We start from the raw sequence: 22037 nt of genomic DNA, 5'->3' as shown, positions 1-22037 counted from the left end.
GTTAGGTCTATAATAAGGAAGAGATTTATCACTTAGAATCACTAGAGCTCATTACAACTCTATGCGAGTGCGAGGTGTTGAGATTGTTCGATTTCTCCTCCGGGACATGTATAGAGTTAGGCATAGTTGACCTTAGATTTGGGACTATGTAATTAAGGATTTCCACGACTCATCATTGCATTGATTAGGAAGCATAATAGAGGGTTCTTGCACTTGAAATAATTATCCTAGGCGGAGCATTATCCGGGTACCCCATCTTTAACTGTGTGCTATGTTTGCAAAATCTGTACAATGAGTTATTTCGTGTGTATAATAACAGTTTTGTGTGTAGGATAATATGTTTGTGTGTATAATAATGTTTTCCTATATATGATTATTGACAAGGTCCCCTTGCTTATATCCCGCAAGTGCACGGGTTTGTCGAAGTAATAATCCTGGATGAACGGGGTCGAATCCACAGGGAGTAGGGAGTAAAGACACTTAATCCGATTCTTAGCTATGTGGAATATCAACAATGATAAGTGTGGTAATGATTCAATTCTCAGAAATTAAAAGCAACAAGTAAGAGAGCAAAAGTAAGGAGGAGGTAAGATAATCGATAAAGATGGGGTACTCGGATGATGCTTCACCTAGGATAATCGCTTAAAGTGCAAGAACTCTCTATTATGTTTCCTAATTAATGCAATGGTGAGTCGTGGAAATCCTTACATACATAGTCCCAAATCTAAGGTCAACTATGCCTAACTCTATACATGTCCCGGTGGAGAAATCGAACAATCTCAACACCTCGCACTCGCATAGAGTTGCAATGAGCTCAAGGGATTCCAAGTGATAAATCTCTTTCTAGATTTAGACCTAACTCTTTGGTCCAGGCGGAAGGTCGCTAGCCACAATTAAGCCCTAGATACTAAGATCACCTCAACGCTTCACTCCATTGCACGCGCAACAAGGCCCCAGCGGAGGTTCATCGACCATTCACTCTATTATGGCCGCAAAGAACTCGAGGAACGGAGGTAGAATCTATCACGTCGGAGGGGAAAGGGGACGCTCTTGTACCTCTTGACTCACCCTCTCAACCCTCTCCAACCTAGCTTTGTCTAACGCTCGTGGTGTGTCACTCACTCACAAGGTTACCAACAAGAACTCTCAACCCTAGTGTCACTTTAGGGGAAATGTTCATACAATTAAGCATTCAAGGCTGGAACTTACAATAAACATCAATTTATTGAAAGCATAATAAAGAAGTTCAAAGAAACGAATACATCCAAGGGTTCACAATCACCCAAGTACCCACTAGAGGTTTAGCTCTACATGGAGCTAAGTACAATCAAAGAAATAGAATGTAAAAGCAATGAATCCATAAAGAAACCCCCTCGATGGTCGTGTCGATAGTCTTGTGGAAAGTCCTCTACTTGTCGTCCACGGATTCCTTCGTCCGATATAGGATACGCCTCGATCGAAGCTCCCCTACCAACCTTCTTCCTAATGGAATCACGATGTCGGAGCCGTAGAGCCTCTCCAAAACCTTGGCCAATACCCCTCGAAACCCTTGCCGAAGCCCTCTGCAAGTTGGGGAAAAAGATGGAGAAAAGAATACCAAAAATCGGGGCTGAATCGGCTTTAAATAGGGTCGAATCGGGCAACTCCACAGGGCGTGGACGATACACGCCTGCAGTGGAATTTCCACACTGGTGTGGATAATTTCCACATGCCCGTGTGGATTCTCCTGCTTTCTCCGGGTTTCTCGGCCGACTATGAACAAAGGTCGCTACGATGACTTTGCTACGAGTGTTGGTACAATGTTCTGCTACAGCCTTCGACCTGAATAACTTCCCAATTCCATACTTTCATCGGGGTAACGCAAACGGGCACACGTTCACGCTAGAATCACTTGCTTCTTCAATAATATATATGTTGGTGGAGCTCCCTGTTCTTGTATGCATAAGACCCGAATGCTCGAGTGTGATCGCCTTTTGTGCCCCTCCAAATGGATGTGCTCACTCGAATGCGAGGAGGTTGGCACACACTCTAGCATCTCACACCGTCCCTATGTCTTCGCGTTTGAACTTTAGCAAGATCTCCTCCAAAATCAGTGCATTATGATCCACATTGGCCTATTTCCTTCATATTCGGCTTCACAGCCCTACCTGCGTAAAAGTAACATAAAAACACACATATTAATGTAAAAATCTGAGAAAAGTAATGCTCAACATAAGGAATGAACGCTTCGCATTCATATCGCACAAGCACTTATCAATTATGTTTTTGTGTGTATAATAATGTTTTCCTATGTATAATAATGTTTCCGTGTGTATCCTAGTGTTTACATGTGTATCCTTTGACCAATTATGTGTTCATTTTGTATTACTTGAGTAAGATATGGTGATGGTCATTAAACTTATGTGTGCTTGCTTTGTAGTTCTCTGAACTTGTTCTAGCCAATTATGAGGAGAATGTATTAGTTGGCGTTGCCAAGTGAGAGACCCGGAAGAAAGGATTTGAGAGGTCATTTGAAGTGGGTGACACAAACAAAAGGACCAGACAACTTTCAATGCCAACCAAGTCAATGAATAAAATCATGCCCCTATGGAGTCTTCTGGAAAATTAAGTCGAGAGACAGTAAGGAAGCGACCCAGGGAGGATTCCCCTCCCTCCCTAGTTAACCCCATTAAATTCACCCTTCATCGATCACAAGGTGACGATGATTTGTGTAGCCTATTACAGAGTGTATTGCCTGAATTTTATGAACTGCGAGCTCGTATAGATGAGCGCAATGCGAAGGATGAAAGGTGCCAGAGGACTGACTCAAGGTCATCGCCTTCGTATTCAAAAATCCATCAGGAAACAATAGATTGCACTCTTCCTCCTTCTTTAACCAACTAGTATGATCTTGGGAAGGGCGCTTTGACCATCATAGCAGAAAAACAACTACATATGAAGAAATTCCTTAACCAGTGGAGGCAGGACTTTGTATGGAGGTTAAGGTTCCACCACAAGAAATTGCAACACAAAGTCAGGAAATAAACACGTCAAAAACGCTCACCGAGTTTCCTAATCCTGAAGGCACTTGAGACAAAAGACCTTCTTTTGCAACCCCCCACCCCCAACCAACTTCCCAATTAAAAATTTAATTTCTGAGGCCCCAACGCCTACCCATATTCTAGTGACTTCCACCAGTGAAGGTGGTAAAATTGAGCCCCCACCAAGGTACATAACCCGCCACATGACTAAGCTAGACACAAGTGAAGCTAGCCCTACCAAACTTTCTCCAAAGAGGCTTCCACCCATAAAAGCCCTAGCGAGGAAGGCTACACTGAAGAGAGCTTCACCAAAGAAAGCTACACAGAAAATCCACACCGAAGAGAGCACGAACTAAGAGGGCCCTTGTTAGAAGAACACCCAGATGATATCGGCCCCGCTAAAGAGAACATTTACATTTGACTCCAGTTTAACTGACGTATCAGAGACAGAACTAGAGTCCTTATGAGCTGTCGATATACTTGTCGAATCCCTCACTAGCCCAAAAAACCAGTCACTAGAAATAGTGCTATACAAGGGTAAATTCACCAGGCAAGGTGTACAACAAACCATAAGAGAAGCCTGAAATAGGTTTCCTTCCAGAGAAGATGAACTATGCAGGCTTTGGCAGTCTGAACCAATTCGAATAAGCAACCATTTCAATATACTTGAACATCTAAGTTGATAGGTAAATTTATCTCTTTTGAATCTTCTATACAAGAACAGAAGTTATTAGCTTCTTCATATGTATGTTTACCATTCATATTTTAGACTTGTGTTTAATATGTAGTAGCACTATATATAATATATGATACCTGTGTAATATACATATATCATGTGTTTTATTCCAATGTCATGTGTAAATTATGTTATAGCTGTGTAATATATATAAGTCATGTGTAGCAGTAACCTTTCCAGTGTAAAATTTGTTATACCTGTATAATATACATAAGTCATGTGTAGTAGTAACCTTTCATGTTTGTCTTAATCTTGTCGTGTGTAATGTTATTGTTTTAGCTATTGTTATTTAATTTGTATACCACATTTTGATCTATTATGGCTTGTAGTTCAGTAGTTTGGAGGGATGACTATGGGTTTACGACCTGTCATATCCTCTACATCCTCCTTGAAGGCAAAGATCAAATCCCTAATAATGTCATTGATATCCTCATCCTCATAATTCATGAGTATAATCACATGGCTTGTCACTGTCAGGGATTGAGTATATTGCTTCGGCATATACACAATGATACTATTCGACTGTAAAATATTCATCTACACAATAATGCACATATTTGTCTGTTTGCATAGTCATGGCAGATACATGCTTGCATGCGAGTCCATGCACTTCCCATCTCCTACAGGAGCACTTCTAGACCCACAAACTGACAACATTATTGTGATCGTTAATCATTTTGTAAGTGTCACCATTTGATCAACCCACCCTTAAAAAATGACTGTCTTCGATAATTTGTTCAATTTTCTTGCGTATCTCAGGGCAAATGTATGTATCCCACCTGGTCGACAGTTCATGCTGTTCTCCCAGTATATTCATAAGTTTATACCTGCGAGTTAATATGCAAACAACCAATTAACTATGGATATTAAATAGAAACAAAAAATATTACATACTAATCAAGGACTATACACACAAATGTTTGCTGGTATATGAAAATTAAACATTTTGCACAGTAATGTAGGATGTTACTGACACGTCCGAATATGCGTGTGTGTACCGCAAGTGCACGGGTGTCGAAGTAATAAATACCCGGTGAGTCGGGTAGTCGAATCCACAGGGAACAGGGCTACTAGTACTAACTTCTTCTCTGCTATCTAGCCTAATGATAATGGGATAGTGTGGTGATCTAATGTGTGAAGAGATGAACACCGGAGACGAATATGCAAGGGTAAAATGGAAGGAGAATCTCAATCAGTAAAAGTGGGGTATTCGGGCAATGCTCCCCTAGGATTCAGGTATTAGGTACCGGATAAGCAAAGTGTTTCTATGATGAGTAAGTTAAGTCGTGGAAATCCAAACATAATCGGGTCTATCTCTTAATCACCGATACTAGTCCCCTACGAGGTCTTGGTGGAGAAATCGCTCAATCTCAACACCTCACACCACATATGACCGCAAAGCACTCTAGGGATTCCAAACTGTGTATCCAATTCCAAAAGATTGATCCAACCCTAATTCCCGTGAAGGATCCTAACCCCTACAAGGTCCCGGGCGGAGAAATCGAGCAATCTCACGCCTCCCACCAAATATGGTTGCATAGAGCTTAGGGAATGGAGATAGAATACACCAATCGGAGGGGAAAGGGGACACTTCACTATCTCATGACTCACCCTCTCAACCCTCTTCAATCTTGAGGTTCTAACCCTAATGGAGATCTCTCTCCCACCAAGGCAACAAATCATGCAAACCAAATAACCATAAGATCAATAAGGCAAGCAAGCATTAAACAATCAAGAATGAAACTTAATTAAACTCGGATTAAATAGAAACACAAAGCAAATCCACAAAAGATGAGAATCCTAGGGTTCACAAGCCCAAATACCCTCTAGGGTTTTAGCCCTCCATGGAGCAACATACAAAACACACCATCAATGAATGAAAGTATATTAAAAACCATAGAAATAAACCCCCTTATATATGAACTAATGGCCTTGATGGAGAGCTTCGACGTCTTGAAGGACCCACTCCGAAGCTAGGTTCACCGGTGGCTTCCATGATGCTATAACGGAGGAGGAATCGATCAAAGTTGGTGACGAAGCGCCTCCAAAGCCGCAAAGACCTCCTCTCCAAACCCCTAGCCGCCTCACCCCTCAAGATCCGCACAAAAAGATGAGAAAGAATAGGGCAAAACGGCTATTTATAGGCCTTAGATCGCGCTCGTCACGTGCCCTCACGCGCCCATGTGGATTTTTCCACGCCCGCGTGGGTCGCAGAATTTCACGCGGGCGCTGAATTTCCACGCGGCCGCGTGAACAGTAATTTTACTACAGTATTGCTGCAGTGAAATTGCTACAGTACTTTTCACAAAACACGATCCGAACACTCTTCTCTTAAGGCCACATGTCCGGGCACACATCCATGTGGTAGGCTATAAAACTTTTCTTCATCGACGTATCTTTGAGAGGTCTTGCAATCTTCACAAAGAGAAGGAACATGAAGATGTGGCTGCCTTTGTGCCCTTCCACTAGTGAATTGACTTGAATCTTCTTGGAAGTCGGCACACATCTCCACGTTTATGAACTCCTCTCGTGTCTTGGTCCTTGAATTCAACAAGAACTCCCAACATTGTGTCTTTATAGCCTATCTTTGCTTCCTTTTTACTCTTCAAGGCATTCACAACCTATATGCATAAAAGAACACCAAATACACAATATGAGACATAAACCACAGTAAAAATGATGCTCAATGCATGTAAAACATATATAAAAATATGTCTACTCAAGCACTTATCAGTTACACACAAACATTTACTAATACAAAAGAACAAATGGCATTACACGGTAATGTAGGACTCTACACACGAATATTTACTAATACACAAGAATGAATCATTTTGCACACTAACATAGAGTTGTACACAGGAATGTTTACTACTACATAGAAACAAAAAAACTTACACACTAATGTAGGACTCTACACACAAACATTTATTAATGTACAAAAATCTCCCATATTGATGTAATCTATGAATTGACCATGCTTGTTACTAGTAGATATCCTGCCTCTTTGATTTAGGCATTAAAAGACTTTGCTACATGGTAATACATCTCGTACCACTGCATATCCTTGAACAAATAGTTAGACTAATGGATAATGTTGGACTTGTGTAGCAACCAAACATGTGTATAGGTTGATGTAGATGCAAGTTCACTGACTACATCATCGAACTCTTTAAATGTGTATGCATACACAATTTTAAGGATTACTATCCAACATTTCTCTCTCAATGCTTTTTTAACTCTGGCATTGGCTTTCATGAAGTTCGCCTGTAAACGGTGTAGGCAATAACCATGCGGTGATGAGGGAAGACTCTTGCAACTGCATTCACAAGACCCTTGGACCAATTCGAGATGAATATAATAACTTTGACATACTCATCTTAACTATCTAGTACCCTCCCCAAGAGCTGCAAGAAATCAGGTCCAATTATCATCTGCTTCATGGTTAATGATAGTGAATGCTACATGAAAAAGACCCTCATTCCCATCTTTAGCGATTACACCTAATAGAATTCCAGTGTACTTGCCAAGTAAATGAGTTTCGTTAACAAAAAGTAATGGCTTGCACCTCTGCTTGAACCCCAACAAACAAGCCAGTAAAGAGAAGAAACCGCATTTGGCACAACCCTTACATGTGCGTTCCGCAAGTGCACAGGTTGTCAAAGTAATAAAGTACCCTGGTGAGTGAGTAGTCGTATCCATAGGGAATAGTGATCATAAACACAAGAATTGCTAGTTAACTATGGTGAAGATGATTTAAAGTGGTGTGAACAATAACGATGCAAAAAGAAATTAAAAAAAAACAAGAAGGAGACGCGATAAAATGATAGGAGAAGCAATCGATAGAAAGTGGGGTACCCGGATATTGCTCGCTCTAGGACTATTGCTTCAAGTGCAAGACCGATCATTATATCTCCTAACTGATGTTTAATGAATCGTGGAAATCCTTAAATACACGGTCCAAAACCTAAGGTCAACTGTGACTAACCCTATACTATGCCCCGGCGGAAAGGAATACTCTCAACGCCTCACACTATGCAAGATTGCATAAAGCTCTAGGGACTCCAAGTGATAAACCCTATTCCCTAATCTAGATCTAACCCCTTTGGTCCAGGTGAAAGACCCCTAGTCACAATTAAGCTCCAGCGCTAAGGATTACTTCAACGCTTCACTCTGTTGCTTATGCCACTAAGCCCCAACGGAGTTCCTTTCTTACCATTTCACTCTATTATGACTGGAAAGAACCCTTGGAACATGGAGGTAGGATAAATCACACTGGAAGGAAAAGGGAACATTCCGCTACCTCTCGACTCACCCTCTCAACCCTCTCCAATCTAGCTTTGTCTAACCCTCATGGGTGTCACTCATCCACAAGGATTACCAAGATGGATTCTCAACCATAGTGTCATTCTAAGGGAAAATCACTTCAACAAGCATTCAAGATTAGAACTCAATTAGAACATCAATTAAAGAAAACATAATGAAAAATCAATGAAACAAAATCATTCTAGGGTTGGCAAGTCCAAGCACCCACTATGGGTTTAGCTCTCAATGGAATAAGATACAATCAATAATGAAATCGAAAGTAAAAATATGCAATCCATAAGTAAAACCCCCTTATAGTTCGTATTGATGGTCTTGTGGAGTATTCTCATCTTCTGCAAAGATTTCCTTTTCAAGCCTAGGGCACACCTCGCCGAATCGATACCGATGAAAGCTCCCCCAATAACTATCTTCTGAAGGAACACGGTGTTGAAGGACGTAGAACCACTCCAAAACCTTGCCAAAGCCTCTCTAAACCCTAGCCGTGAGCGCCTCCAAAGTTGGGGAAAAGATGGGGAAAAGCTCTTTTAAAATAGCTGAAATTGAGTCTTAAATAGGCTGGAATCGGGCATCCACACTGGCATATGGAACTTCCACATGCCCGTGTGAATCTCCAGGAATTGAATTTTCAGCATGTTGTGAATAGTAACTGTTACAGTGATTTGCTACATTAAACTACTACAGTACTTCACCAAAATGCTCCCTAATCCACACTTTTCATCGAGGCCACATGATTGGGCACACAACCATGCAGTAGATCGCGTTGCGTTTTCAATAAAATCACATTTGATGAAGATCTTGCTAGTCTTCCACAAGTTAGGACACATGAGCGTGACTGCCTTTGTGCCCCTCCAATTTGCATGTTCACTCGAGCATAACGGAGGTTGGCACACACTCACATGTCTTTGAGCACAACTTGTGTCTTCATGTTTGTTCACTCCAAGATTTCATCAACAATTTGCATCCATGATCTACTTTTGGTTTCTTTCTTTCATAATTGTCTCCACAACCTTACATGTGCAAAAGAACACAAATACACATGCATAAACGATAAACCCTGAGAAAAATAATGCTCAATGTAAAAAAAGAATACTTCGTATTACTATTACACAAGCACTTATCAAACTTCTCCACAGTTAAGCTCTTGCTTGTCCTCAAGCAAAAATAAATAATTGAAGCATAGAAGAAGGAAATATTGAAAGTGCTTGGCCTTAGGTTCACCAAAAGCATGCAAGGGAGTCATTCTACAATTAAGGAAAAATTTCAACACCAAATACGAAAAATCATAGCTCTAGCTAAAAACTCGAATAAAAAAGGACAACAACCCGAAATCATGTAATTGTGTGTAAACTCACTCAAGTCAACCCATCGTATACTCCTCAAAGCCCTAAGTATAAGTGACTTATTTATGTACAAAAAGAAAGAAAATAGACGGTAGTAGCTTTACACATCCTTTAAGGTAGCCCTTTCCGAAGCAGTCGCTAAGGTGGCTTTCACACTTTCGAGGTGGTAGCTCTTTCTACCAGGGTAGTAGCTTTCACTCATCTGATGAGATAGCTCTTTCTCTCATTAGGGTATAACTAGTATCCGACTTATGAAAGTAGCTTCATACTTCATAGGTGGTAGCTCTTTCCACCCACAATGCACAAACAAAAAAAAAATTTTCAAAGAAATTAAAACAAGAAACAACTAACAAGTCCCTGAAACGTCGAACTTGAGTTTCCACGAGGTTTAATGAGTGAGTAGTGCAACAAGTGTTAATCGAGTAAAAATTCCTAAAAATTCAAGTAAAAACTAGAGCATGAGAACATTCAATGTTAAAAATTCTCCTAACTTAAGAATACAACCATTGCAACTACGGTGAACCGCATTGGCTACATGAGCACAAACAATAAGAGCATAAGTATAGAACATGTGTAATGTGAACTCCCCCCCACACTTAAGATATACATTGCCCTCAATGTACGCATACAAGCACAATGAAATATAAAGCAATCAAAAGCATATGTGAAGGTGGGCAATTGAAACAATACTCCCCTGAACTCCTAATGGTATGTTTGATGGAGCTATATTCATTGATAGTTGAGTTCCAATAGGTTATGGAGCTCACATGGCCATGTGAAGATCACATTGATCGTGTCCATGACTAGTCCTCAAATTTCATACTCATAAGACCATCTGCACGTATACACAAGGGGAGTTCAGTGAACCTCAATCAAAAACAAAATAAACTCGAGTATATAAAAAGATATGGAAATGAAATACAACTTAAGACAATTGAAAATAAAAAATAAATTTAGAAGGAAGATCCTTTCTTAGTAGTACAAGTCCAAAATATAATACGGAAACGAAATATAAAAACATATAAAGTAAAGAAAGATAAAGATGCCTCAGGAGTTGGTGTCTGCTGCTATCTCATCTGCTGTTGTTAGTGGATCAATCGGTCCTGCTGGAGGTGATGGTGGTGCTGGAGATACCTGAGGAGTCCTCGGTCTCATCACAAAAGGTGAGGTCACCTTGTTCTAGGATTTGCTGTAGGATGTCGAGACGCACCATAACCTCTGTGTGGTTCGTAACCTATGTCGAGCGAACCTCAGCAATCTCGGCCCATAACACCCCTACAGCACTCTCGAGCTTCTCAAAGTGACCATAGGCTTGAGATGAAGAAAACATACACACTGGAGGTTGCTCCTGTGCTGCAGGTGGTGCCTCAATCTCCATCTGCTCAGACTGGGGCTCGAGCGTAGGCTGTGAACCCTTGGCTACATCTCCCTCGGCCTCGACTAGCTCTGGTGGTGTATGTTCGTCACATATACCCCGTCTCTATACCTCCTGATCATACCCATCAGTTATATAGTCTCCAAGCCGAGGGGTGCTGGGATAGTCATCCTTTCGGCCAACCTAATCGCGTCCAGTAGACCCATCCCGATGATGAGTCTGGTGATGTATGGGCCTGAGAAGATCATCCCTATTCTCGCATACTGTCGCTGATATCTTAGATACTCTACCAGGATATGTACCAACTGGAGTGGCACACTCTAAACCATCGAATAAAGGTATAGTAGCTCCTACTGCCAGAGTACACCGGTGCTATCACCACGACCGTTTACCGACATGCTCAAACTAGAGAAATGATAATGATATGCAGGTCAAGAAAGACATGTGGCCTTGGACACCCCCGGCTCATACTGTCCCTCGCCACATAAAGCTTTATATACGTGCTGAGGAGTCAGACTTCCCGGATAATTGGTCGCTAGCTACTCATACTCGTCAGTGTCAATGTAGGCCTCGTCATATAAACCCAGTCAGACTGAAAACTGTGTAACACTCATGCTATGTTACTGACCGAACGCACAGAATTGAATAACATCTATAATGTCAAAGCTGTTGTACAATCGGTCAAACTCAAATGATGCTTATACCTTGAGTGTCACCATATGGATAACAGGACCTCTGATAGACAATAGCTGTCTCCAACTACCCACGGATAATGGCTCCTCTACACCATCTTCCTTGTCATCCGCTAACTGAACCTCCCTGAACGCACTCAAGTCCGGGAATTGTGTCAGACCGAACTTAAGTTTCGATAGTCGATCAAACCGAGCCTGGTGCTCGGGAATCGCAAACTCCATATTCACTGGCTCAGGGAAGTGCTCTCTAGGATGTTTGTCGGCTACTTTCTTTGTTTTGGGAGCCATATCTACAAGAATTGAAAAGAAAATTGATAAGATAAACTCAAGAAATCAATACTGTAGAAATCCACGTGGCCATGTGGAAATTCCACACGCCCGTGTGGATCCACGTGGAGTGAAAGTCGTATGGCCACTATGCCAAAATCGCAGAAATACATGAAAATTTCACTTTAAAACGACTCTAACACATGCACCAACCAATTAAATATGAAAATGAAGCAGCAATCACCAATTTAATCGAAATAAATCAAGATTGGCGAAAAGAAAAAAGAAAGAGGGCGTACCGACGAAATCAAGATGGAAAACTTGAAATATAGCCAGAAAACAACCCTAGAACTCTAGAAATAGACGGTGAGGGGTTTGGAGAGCGAGGAGATGCGTTGTTTGAGTGTTTGGGAGTTAAAGAACAAAGGGGCACGAGTGGGGTTATAAAGAAAAGTTGCGCCTCTTCACTGTCTGCACATCCACACGGGTGTGTGGAAATTACCCACGCCCATGTGACTCTACAGGAGGGCTCACAAGGGCAAACAAACGCCCTTTTGTGCTCTCGAGATAGCCTCTGGCTATCTCTAAACGCATCCACACGGGCATGTGGAAATTCCCCACGCCCATGTGCCCGACCCACAGGGGCACCCACACGCCCCTGTGACTTCTCTGGCCATCTGAAAAATTTGGCTAAGTGTTCCACACGCCCCTGTGGAAATTCCACACGGGCGTGTGGATACTCATAGGGGCACTCACACACCCCTATGTCTTCCCGAGATAGGGGAGAACTCTCTACAGAGTTTCACACGGGCGTGTGGAAATTACCCACGGCTGTGTGCCAATCAAAGGGTCATCCACAGGGGCATTCACACGCCCCTGTGTCTTCTCGGGATGGAGTCTGAGAACTCTGCAAAGAAACACACGCTAGTGTGGAAATTACCCACGGGCATGTGACCGTCACAAGGTCGTTCATAGGGGCAGACACACCCCTGTGTCCTCTCAAGGTGAGCTCTAAACAAAAACACACGCTCATATGGAAACTCCACACGGCCATATGTCTTCTCTGGATGACTAAGAAATATTACAGACTTTGCAGAAGAGTTCTGCACACTCATATACACACAGAGTCTGCCTATGCTATGAAAAACTGACCATAGAATCATGGAAAACATTATCAAATGACCAAGAAACTTCGCCAAACACAATTAGGCACACAAAAACACCAATGATCTACGAGAAAAATACAACAATAGCATGTAAAAGATTAAGACACCAACACTAAAGTTCTTATTCATACAAGTACTAAACTATTGACCCGGGTGTAAAGAGACCCGGTGTTAAATCGATAACTCAGCCTGCTCAACTGTGACCTGGCTGGTTTACCCAAAAAACCATTGACCCGGTCGGATTACTTGAAAGTGAGGGTAGTGGTGACTAGTGAGAGAAACTGAGGGCGGCGACGAAAAGGAGAAGCCCGGCTGTGAGTGTGTGTTAGAGAGAGAGAGAGAGAGAGAAAGAAGGATTGACGGCAGCTGTGTGTGTGAGAGAGAGAGAGATAGAGAAGGATCGCGGGCGGCTATGTGTGTGTGTGAGAGAGAGAGAGAAGGATCGCCGGCGGGTGTGTGTCTGAGAGAGAATTCTTGTTTTTTAAATTTTTATGAGTACCCAGAATTTTTGTTTTTAATTTTTTTTAAGGGTTAGGAACTTGTGATCTTGGGACTTGATGAGAGATTATTAAATTATTAGGTTTTTAAAAATATTTATATTTTAAAAAAAAATCAATATATATATAAGACTTAAATTTGAAATATTAAATTTAATCAAATTTAAGATATTTTAAAAATAAAACAAAGATATAAAATTAAAATTTTAAATATTATATGTAACTAATTTTTTTTAATTATTAAAATATAAGTTATATTATTTTTTATAATTATTAATTATTATAATAAATTTTTTTAATATTTTATTATTGACCCTCGTTCGACCCCGGTTCGACCCGGTCAAACCCATCGACCCTTGACCCCTTGGCTTGGCCAGGTCAATGCCCGGGCCGGGTCTGACAACCTTGGCCGTGGTTGCCCACGAGATATGAAAGTATATGGACAGTACTCCTCCTTCAATGTCTTCCCGAGTTTAATATTGGCTTTCATAAAATTGGCATCCAAGTATCGAAAACAGTATGCATGTGGGGAAGAAGGGAAGACCCGTGCAATGGCGTTCACAAGGCCCTTTGACCTGTTCGACACAAATGTAATTATCTCTTCATAGTCTCCTTCATCGTATAAAGCACACCTAACTTTGAAATGAACCATGTCCAATTGCCATTGGTCTCGTTGTCGACAATACCGAAGGTGACGTGAAAAAAACCATTGTTTCCGTCTTTACTTGTGGCACCCAATAGAGTACTCCGATACTTTCCAAGGAAGTAGGTACCATTGAGCAACAGCAGCGGCTTGCATGCCCTCTGGAATCTAATGATGCACACACGGAAAGAAAAGAATGCACGTTTAAAATGCTCATCGTCTCTTTCCACGATCGCAATGTTGCCGGGTTTGTCTCAACCACCTATCCACGTACCAAAGCAACAAATCGTAGTTGGAGACGTCGCTGCCGTCGAGAATCACACGAGTATGCTCTTTACCCAACCAAACTTGCTTGTATGGAATGTGGACACCATTTTCCCGTAACATGTCCTTCTGAATGTTGATGGCCTTGTACAAGGGCTACTCTTACGCTTCTGAATGACTCGTGCGCTTACCCATTTTTTGGACACTTTCGGGTGTGACACCGATCCAATTCCACTACCGCAAGTGTGTACCGGGTGCATTGTCTTGATTATGAAAATATTCTTACTATATTCCTTTGATGCATGAAGACGCCATGGACAATCAACGGCAGCACATTCTACAGTCACCCGGTGTTTTTCATTCTTTATGAATTTGAAGTCAAAATCCCGTTTGATAGCAAAATTTCGAAGGTCGTCTTTAAAATGGTCAACGCTTACAAAACGTTGTCCGATATCCAATGACAATACCTCAGATTGATCTGATGAGGAAGGAAGGCATGACACACCGTCAGGGTCGCCATGAGGTGGAACGAATACGCTCGCAGAATCCGAATTTTTGCCAGCACTTCATTTTAAGCGATAAACGTCAATATTTTAAGTGGAAAAATCAATATTTTAAACATAACATAGATAATTTAAACAGAAAAAAATAATATTTTAACAAGAAACAAAAAAACTTAAATGTAAAAGTATATTTTTAAAGAGAAACCGATAACTTTAAACGAAAACTGGACAACTTTAAACAGAAACTAGGTTGGGAAGTGGTTAACAAAGCAAAACTTATGGTTTTGCCTTGGTTTATGCGGGAACTAGATAATTAAGAGAAAACATATCCTTTTAAATGGAAACTAGGATAATTAAGCAATAATTAGCTTCTACAACTATGTAAACATAAAACATAAAGGAGAAGAACTTTACAACGAGAAAAAATCATTTTCAGTAGGATGTGACAATGGAACATCATCTGTCTCAACCACTAGATTGACTACAGCGCATTTGAAGAGGAAGTAAACGTGACACATGCGGTGGAAGCCAACCTCATTTTCTATCAGACAAACCGTTTTATGTCCATTGGGTGTGACAAACTTCACCCTGACACGGAAAACATCCAGACCCCATCGCTCACATATCTCCGTTATCACTGATTCCCAAGAAGTCAGCGCCGTGAACACTAGTACTCGTCCCTCCCCGTTGTATCTAGCAATAGCACAAAAACTCTCCATAGTAAACTTGCATTTTTATAAATTGTTACTCTCTCTCGCGGGATGATCAATGTGAATGAAAGGAACAAATTCTCACTTTATTGGGCAACTAGCAGAACTCAAATCGAACAGAACAAAGAAGGAATTGAAAACTCCAACAATCCAAGGTGATGAATCTTCCAAACTTCGTTTGAGGCAACGAATGCAAAAATAATGCAAAAAGGTATGCAAAAAAAAGTTTGACATGATGTGATTGGACGGTTTTTTCTCACCAATTTCAAGGGCATAGAAGGAATTTTACAACATGGACAATGCTCCAGTGAACTGCAGGGGGCAAAAAACAAGTGAAATAATAATAGAAGAGTTGTCCAAGGTATGCAAAACTTGTAGGAGCTGTTTGGGAATATTTAAAATTCTTAAGAAGTAATCAGTAATTTTTTCTTTACATTATTATAGTTTAGATAGATAGGTACTTATCAAACGGATAAAAATCGCTCTTAAAAATTAGTTCAAAATTTCAAACTTTCATGTAGGGAACTCTGAATGGAATAATTTTTTTAATTAAAAAAGATATTAAAAAAAATAAGTGAAGATTGCAAATGCAAAAACGTCCGAATATAATTTATGAAAACTTCGCATGGTGAATGAAAAAAAAATAAAAAACGAAGTTGCTAGTGCGTAAACTTTCGGGTAGGGAACTCTGAATGGAATAATTTTTTAATTAAAAAACTTATTAAAAATAAATAAGTGAAGGTTGCAAATGCAAAAACGTCCGAATATAATTTATGAAAACTTCGCATGGTAAATGAAAAAAATAAATAAAAAACGAAGTTGCTAGTGCGTAAGCGAGAGAGAGAGAGAGAGAGAGAGAGAGAGAGGAGCATTGACGTTCTCTTGAGAACTCGCGGAGATGGAGATGGAGGCGACGGTGCGGAACGTTCTCGAGCAGGAGACCTTGAAGTGGGTCTTTGTCGGTGGCAAGGGCGGCGTCGGTAAGACCACCTGTAGCTCCATCCTCTCCATCTTGCTGGCCTCCGTGCGCCAATCCGTCCTCGTTATTTCCACTGACCCCGCCCACAACCTCAGTGACGCATTCCAGCAGCGATTCACCCGCATCCCCACCCTCGTCAATGGATTCTCCAACCTCTTCGCCATGGTTTGCCCTCTTCCATTCCTTCCCCCTTGATTTGATTGCGTTTATTCGGTCTTTTGTTGTTTGAGAATTGGAACTTTTAGAGGAGAAGAGGGAAGTATTCGGATAAAGTTTTGATCTGCCAAAATACAAGCTTGTTAGATTGAAAGATTTGATTTTGATTTTCAAAGATGTGTTTTTTCTTTCTCTGATCCATCTCTGCAATCCTGAATTGGTTTGTTCATGATTGATACCCTTAGTAGTAGTATATTGTTTCTATTTCGATAGCAAGTTTTTGTTAATGAGGAAGTAAAGATATTTGCCTGCTGCCGTACCTCTTGAATATGCTTAGGTTCTCTAATAGGTTACCTAATGACAACCCCAAAAGAGAGTCTGAACCGTGTAAAGTGCTGCTAAATGTGAAAAAACAATATCAAAGTTAGGAATGGTGCAATTTTCAATAGCTTATATTCTTTCATATTGGCGAAATTTGATAGTAGTTGCCAAATAGTAGTTGTCTTTTGGAACTCATCTGAAGCTTGTCACAGAAAATTATTGGAGGGATCACAACGATGTAATGCCCAATGATTAGAAAAGAACTTACTGGGGAAGTGTTTCTCATAGATTATAAGACAACTGAGATGCTTTAATTTGCAAAATTCTAGTTTAAGAAATTTGTATATGTTGGATGTTTGGGTCAAAGAATCTGTCCTTGGTTTGCTCTGATTGACCCCCTTCTTTTTTCATGTAAATTCTGGTGTAAATTTTTCATGATATTCTGATCTAGAGAAGGCCTAAACTCATCTTGTTCTATCTCTTACATTCAATTCCTATGGAGAAATAACTGCAAGTTGATTTAAAATGAGATGTGAAAAATTTGCTGCTTTCCTTGGCTGTTCTGTTGTATGGTTACATTCTGAAGATTTACTAGCTTGTTGGTGTTGTGTTCCATAATAAATTCAAGTGTTGAGTTTTCATTTGCATTTTTTGCCAAGGATATTTATGTTTACTTGCATAATTTGCTGAAAGGATTTCCATTTTGCATGGTTATGCTTCATGCTGGTGGGGAGGTGTATACATGATGGTCTTTTTAATTGGCATGAGTGACATTGGAAGTAAACCATAAACCATTTCAGAGCTATTAACACTTCTATAAATGGAGTGTAAAAATTTTTGTTTAGTGATCATCTCAAGAGGTTTTGCTGCATGTCTTGTGTAATTGGAAATTTGAGCAATAATGCATGACTTCTTGAATATGTTTTTAGTTGACATGTTGAACTTGTGGTTTCACAACACTCATCTACATATTTGTTGCGTCCCAAGTGTCAATATTTTGCTAATATATTCCTGTGAAGGATTGCTTTTACTATTCTGCAGTTGACAGTGTTATTCGATACTGATTCTTGTTCTGACACTCATTAATTTACATTACAGTTCCATGTGTATTCTTCGTATGGACATGAATAACTTCCTTTTTTTTGTAGCAGCATGTATACCAGACATGATTCTCGTCTCTGGATACTCTTCTTTATATATATTCTTCTCTTATTTGGCAGGAGGTGGATCCTAAAGTTGAAAATGATGACTTAACAAATGATGAAGGGATGGATGGTTTTATATCAGAATTAACCAATGCAATACCTGGAGTTGATGAGGCTATGAGTTTTGCTGAAATGCTGAAGTGAGTCCCATACCTTGCTTCCTATTTCAGAACTACAGTCATCTATTGGCATGCTGAATATATGGTTGAATTTCATATTCGTCACTTTCATAGTTGCATGTTCCAATTACTTTAAAGGGTTAAAACTTGGTTTGGCATTCTGACAATAGGTTCATAGAAACATACGTAGCCGTTTGTTCAATTTGTGATAGCTAATGTCCTATGTTTTAGCACAAACTTCTAAGACTATTCTTTTCTTGTGCAGATTAGTACAAACAATGGATTATTCAGTAATAGTATTTGACACAGCTCCAACAGGACATACACTTCGGCTACTCCAATTCCCATCAACTTTGGAAAAGGGATTAGAAAAAATGATGGCCTTGAAAAATAGATTTGGTGGCCTGCTGAGTCAGGTAATCTTTTAAATTTCTGAAAAGCATTCAAAGATCTCTTCCGCTGAACTTTGTGGTTTCTGTAAATCTTGTGTTTTTTTGAGGATGAGGTTATATTTTTTTTGTACCTTCCTATATAAATATGTGTGGTGCTGTTCTTTGTTGATTCACTTACAGACTGGCATGATTACAAGTTGATTGTGATCTTACAGATGCTTCTATGTTTGTCTGCTTTGAATTATTAGATTTTCAATCTGGGGTAGAATTTTCCTTGCAATTACAAATGCTTTGGAATGTCTCTCTTTGTAACAGTGCCTATTACTAACCAATTCATTTCAGAAATCAATTCACTATATGACTGAAAATTGATAATTGCCCTTTTAGTTGATATTTATCATCATCCACTGTCCCACTAATTCGGTAAATGAAAAATTCGTTCCTTAACATGACGCTGAGCGTTTAGTTTAAATTGACGAGGAACATTTGTTTGGAATATAAATTCCATGAGCCCTCAAAGTGAAAGGTTTATGATTGTGCTCTGATATTTGTTAATAATGTATTGGTGATTATCCTAAGATGCTCAAAAAACATCTTAATCCATGGTATTTTATTCCTTGTTGGATGCACAAGGCAAAGAAATCAGTGCTTGCTGATCTAGTTGATTGATTATTTGTTGAACTAAGAAATTGTAGAGTGCTATGAATTCTCCTTTAGAAATCACATTTATTTTATTTTTGTGGTTTCCTAAGCTCCATATTCTTAAATTGAGATATACTAATGACACAGAATTTGGATGCCTTCTTCCATGTTCATTTGCACATGTCCCCTATATACGTCAAGAAGTTATTTCGAACTTTTTATTGTTTGCCAAGTAACATGGTGTGAAAAATTGTGGCAGGCAACTCGTTTGTTTGGTCTTGGAGATGAATTCAGTGAAGATGCAATGTTAGGGAAGCTTGAAGGCATGAAAGATGTGATAGAACAAGTGAACCGGCAATTCAAAGATCCGGTAAGATAGAAAATCCAAATTTTGTGGTCTTTTCTAGTTTCAGAATTAATACCATGTCTAGGTGAATGCTAGATGTCCAGACATCTATAAATAAGGAGTTACTATCATGTTATTAATTTGATGTTAGAACTTGCTTACTAATTAACCAAGAAAGAAAAGAGTTATCAACCAGAAGAAAGTTCTGAAAATCTAAATTTCTGGTGCAAATATGTTTGTCCGCATATAGATATCCTCCTCCTCTTTGTTTGGTAAGTATAGGGATGATCATGCTTATTCATGAATATTTAAATGCATAATATTTATTGTATATGATAGATAACCATATGTATGTAATGCCTGAGATCAATTACCTATTTAGTACTCAAATCTTTGAGCCCACAAATGACTTGAATGTGCATTAGATCTGTGTGAGACAGACATAGATGTATAAGCCAAGGTTTTCCAACTTCAGAACATTCAGGTAAACCAATTTCGAAATATAGTCTTAATGTGGCTGTGAAATGGATGTGATAATAATTACTTCTGAGATGCTATCTAGAGGGGCTCACGTTAATGTCATTATTCTGTCATTGCATTTTCTTTGTCAGTTAATTTTATTTATATCAGCAACGTATCTGAGCTATAATCTTAGATCTTATAAAGACTAAGCAAAGCTTATATTTTAGCTCAAAAATTGCCTGGGCTTTGGAAGCATAGAGCAGTTCCATTTGTTTATTCATGTAGAACCATCTGCTGGTCTCTGACAACAGTGTTTGTTAGTGCAAGTCTAGAAGACACGTCCAACTGAATGATTTTTTTTAGATACTTTCCAAGCCTTCAGTAGTTCTTTGTGTTTTTTGTTGTACTGTTTCTATAATTGACCTTTTGAATTTACAACCCTTGAGAATTCTTGTGGGATTGGTTTGAGTTTTTGCTTTGTGTAGATCTATACAAGAATTGCATCTTTGGCAACATTTCTCATGGTGATCGTGCATGATTTATTTCTCTCCTTTCCAATTAAAATTAGGATCTTAAAATCTCCAAATTGTTTACTTCTCATTGCATTCCTTGACAGGACTTGACAACCTTCGTCTGTGTCTGCATTCCAGAATTTCTTTCTCTTTATGAAACAGAAAGGTTGGTGCAGGAGCTGGCAAAGTTTGAGATTGATGCTCACAACATAATCATCAATCAAGTACTCTTTGATGAAGAAGGTATATTTGATGACTAAATTAAGACATATTTTGCAACATCAACTGATCATCCTCTCTTCAAGTTATTTTGAGATGCTCATCTCAGCCTAAGAACAATTTCTGTTTTGGTAATTGTTAGTGGTTGAATCAAAGTTGTTGAAAGCACGAATTCGGATGCAACAGAAATACATAGATCAGTTCTACATGTTATACGAGGACTTCAATATAACTAAGCTGCCATTGCTTCCACAAGAGGTATCATTCTGTACAATTATGTTCATTATCCGCTTAACAATAATCCAATACCATGTTGTCATTTTCTCAAAGGTATGTGGAGTCGAAGCTCTGAAAAGATTTTCACAGCACTTCTTATCACCATATCAGTCTCTGCTGGTGCGGGGCACTGTCGAAGAGTTGGAGCAGCGAATTTCAATCTTGAGATCACAACTGCAGGAAGCAGAATTGGAGCTGGAAAGGCTGCAGAAAGGCAAACAAGTAGCGTGTTTCACCTCGGCTTCTTCATTGCTGGATCCTTTTTGAGGTCACAACTAGAAGATAGACTGAAGACTGAAAACCACAAAAATTTTAAAACTGAAGCCATGTTAAAGGCATGTTTTGCCTGCTTGATATCCGGGCGAGTCTTTTTATTGCATTATGTGTTTAGTATTTCACAAGGACTATTTTTACTTAGTTTACTGTGCTAAATCATTTTTTTGCCCCCTAATCTATTCTTTCCTTATTTTCTGACATAATTTAAATTTCAATTTGTTAAAGGATTGACAGTTCAATGTTCATTTTTGTGCCTGTGCTAGTAAAACAAAGTCAAAACAAAGATGAATCTCACACCTCACATTTTTTTAACCAACATTAGAAGGCAAGAATGGCATTTGTATATATTTGTCATGCGAGGTGGTAGGTAGAGAGCATTAGTGGAGATTGGTGGGGGATATATTATATTATTATTGGGTGATAGGTGTAAGGGTGAGCAAAACCGGGTATTTAATCCGGTTTTTAAAATCGGATCGGAAACCTGGTTTTTCGGAGCAGGAAAAACTCGATCCTTATTCGACCCAGGTACCAAAAATCGGGTATTCAATTTAAACCGGATTGGATATCAAATATTCGGATTCGAAATTAAGTTT

At 39.6% G+C, this 22037-nt stretch overlaps 1 protein-coding gene across 1 annotated transcript; it reads left to right on the top strand.

The window, feature by feature from the left end:
• Positions 1-16367: 16367 nt before the first annotated feature.
• LOC120271468 (ATPase ARSA2) lies at positions 16368-21611 on the top strand. The gene is made up of 7 exons (XM_039278146.1): positions 16368-16683; positions 18216-18340; positions 18585-18735; positions 19613-19723; positions 20778-20916; positions 21035-21150; positions 21223-21611. The coding sequence occupies exons 1-7, from the start codon at positions 16438-16440 to the stop codon at positions 21433-21435; spliced, it is 1101 nt and encodes a 366-aa protein (XP_039134080.1). The 5' UTR covers positions 16368-16437; the 3' UTR covers positions 21436-21611.
• Positions 21612-22037: the final 426 nt, after the last annotated feature.

The sequence above is a fragment of the Dioscorea cayenensis genome, chromosome 11 (assembly GCF_009730915.1).
Source record: "Dioscorea cayenensis subsp. rotundata cultivar TDr96_F1 chromosome 11, TDr96_F1_v2_PseudoChromosome.rev07_lg8_w22 25.fasta, whole genome shotgun sequence".
Lineage (NCBI taxonomy): Eukaryota > Viridiplantae > Streptophyta > Magnoliopsida > Dioscoreales > Dioscoreaceae > Dioscorea > Dioscorea cayenensis.
The sequence above is the reverse complement of the archived record's forward strand: the minus strand, read 5'-3'. Positions and strand labels throughout refer to the sequence as shown.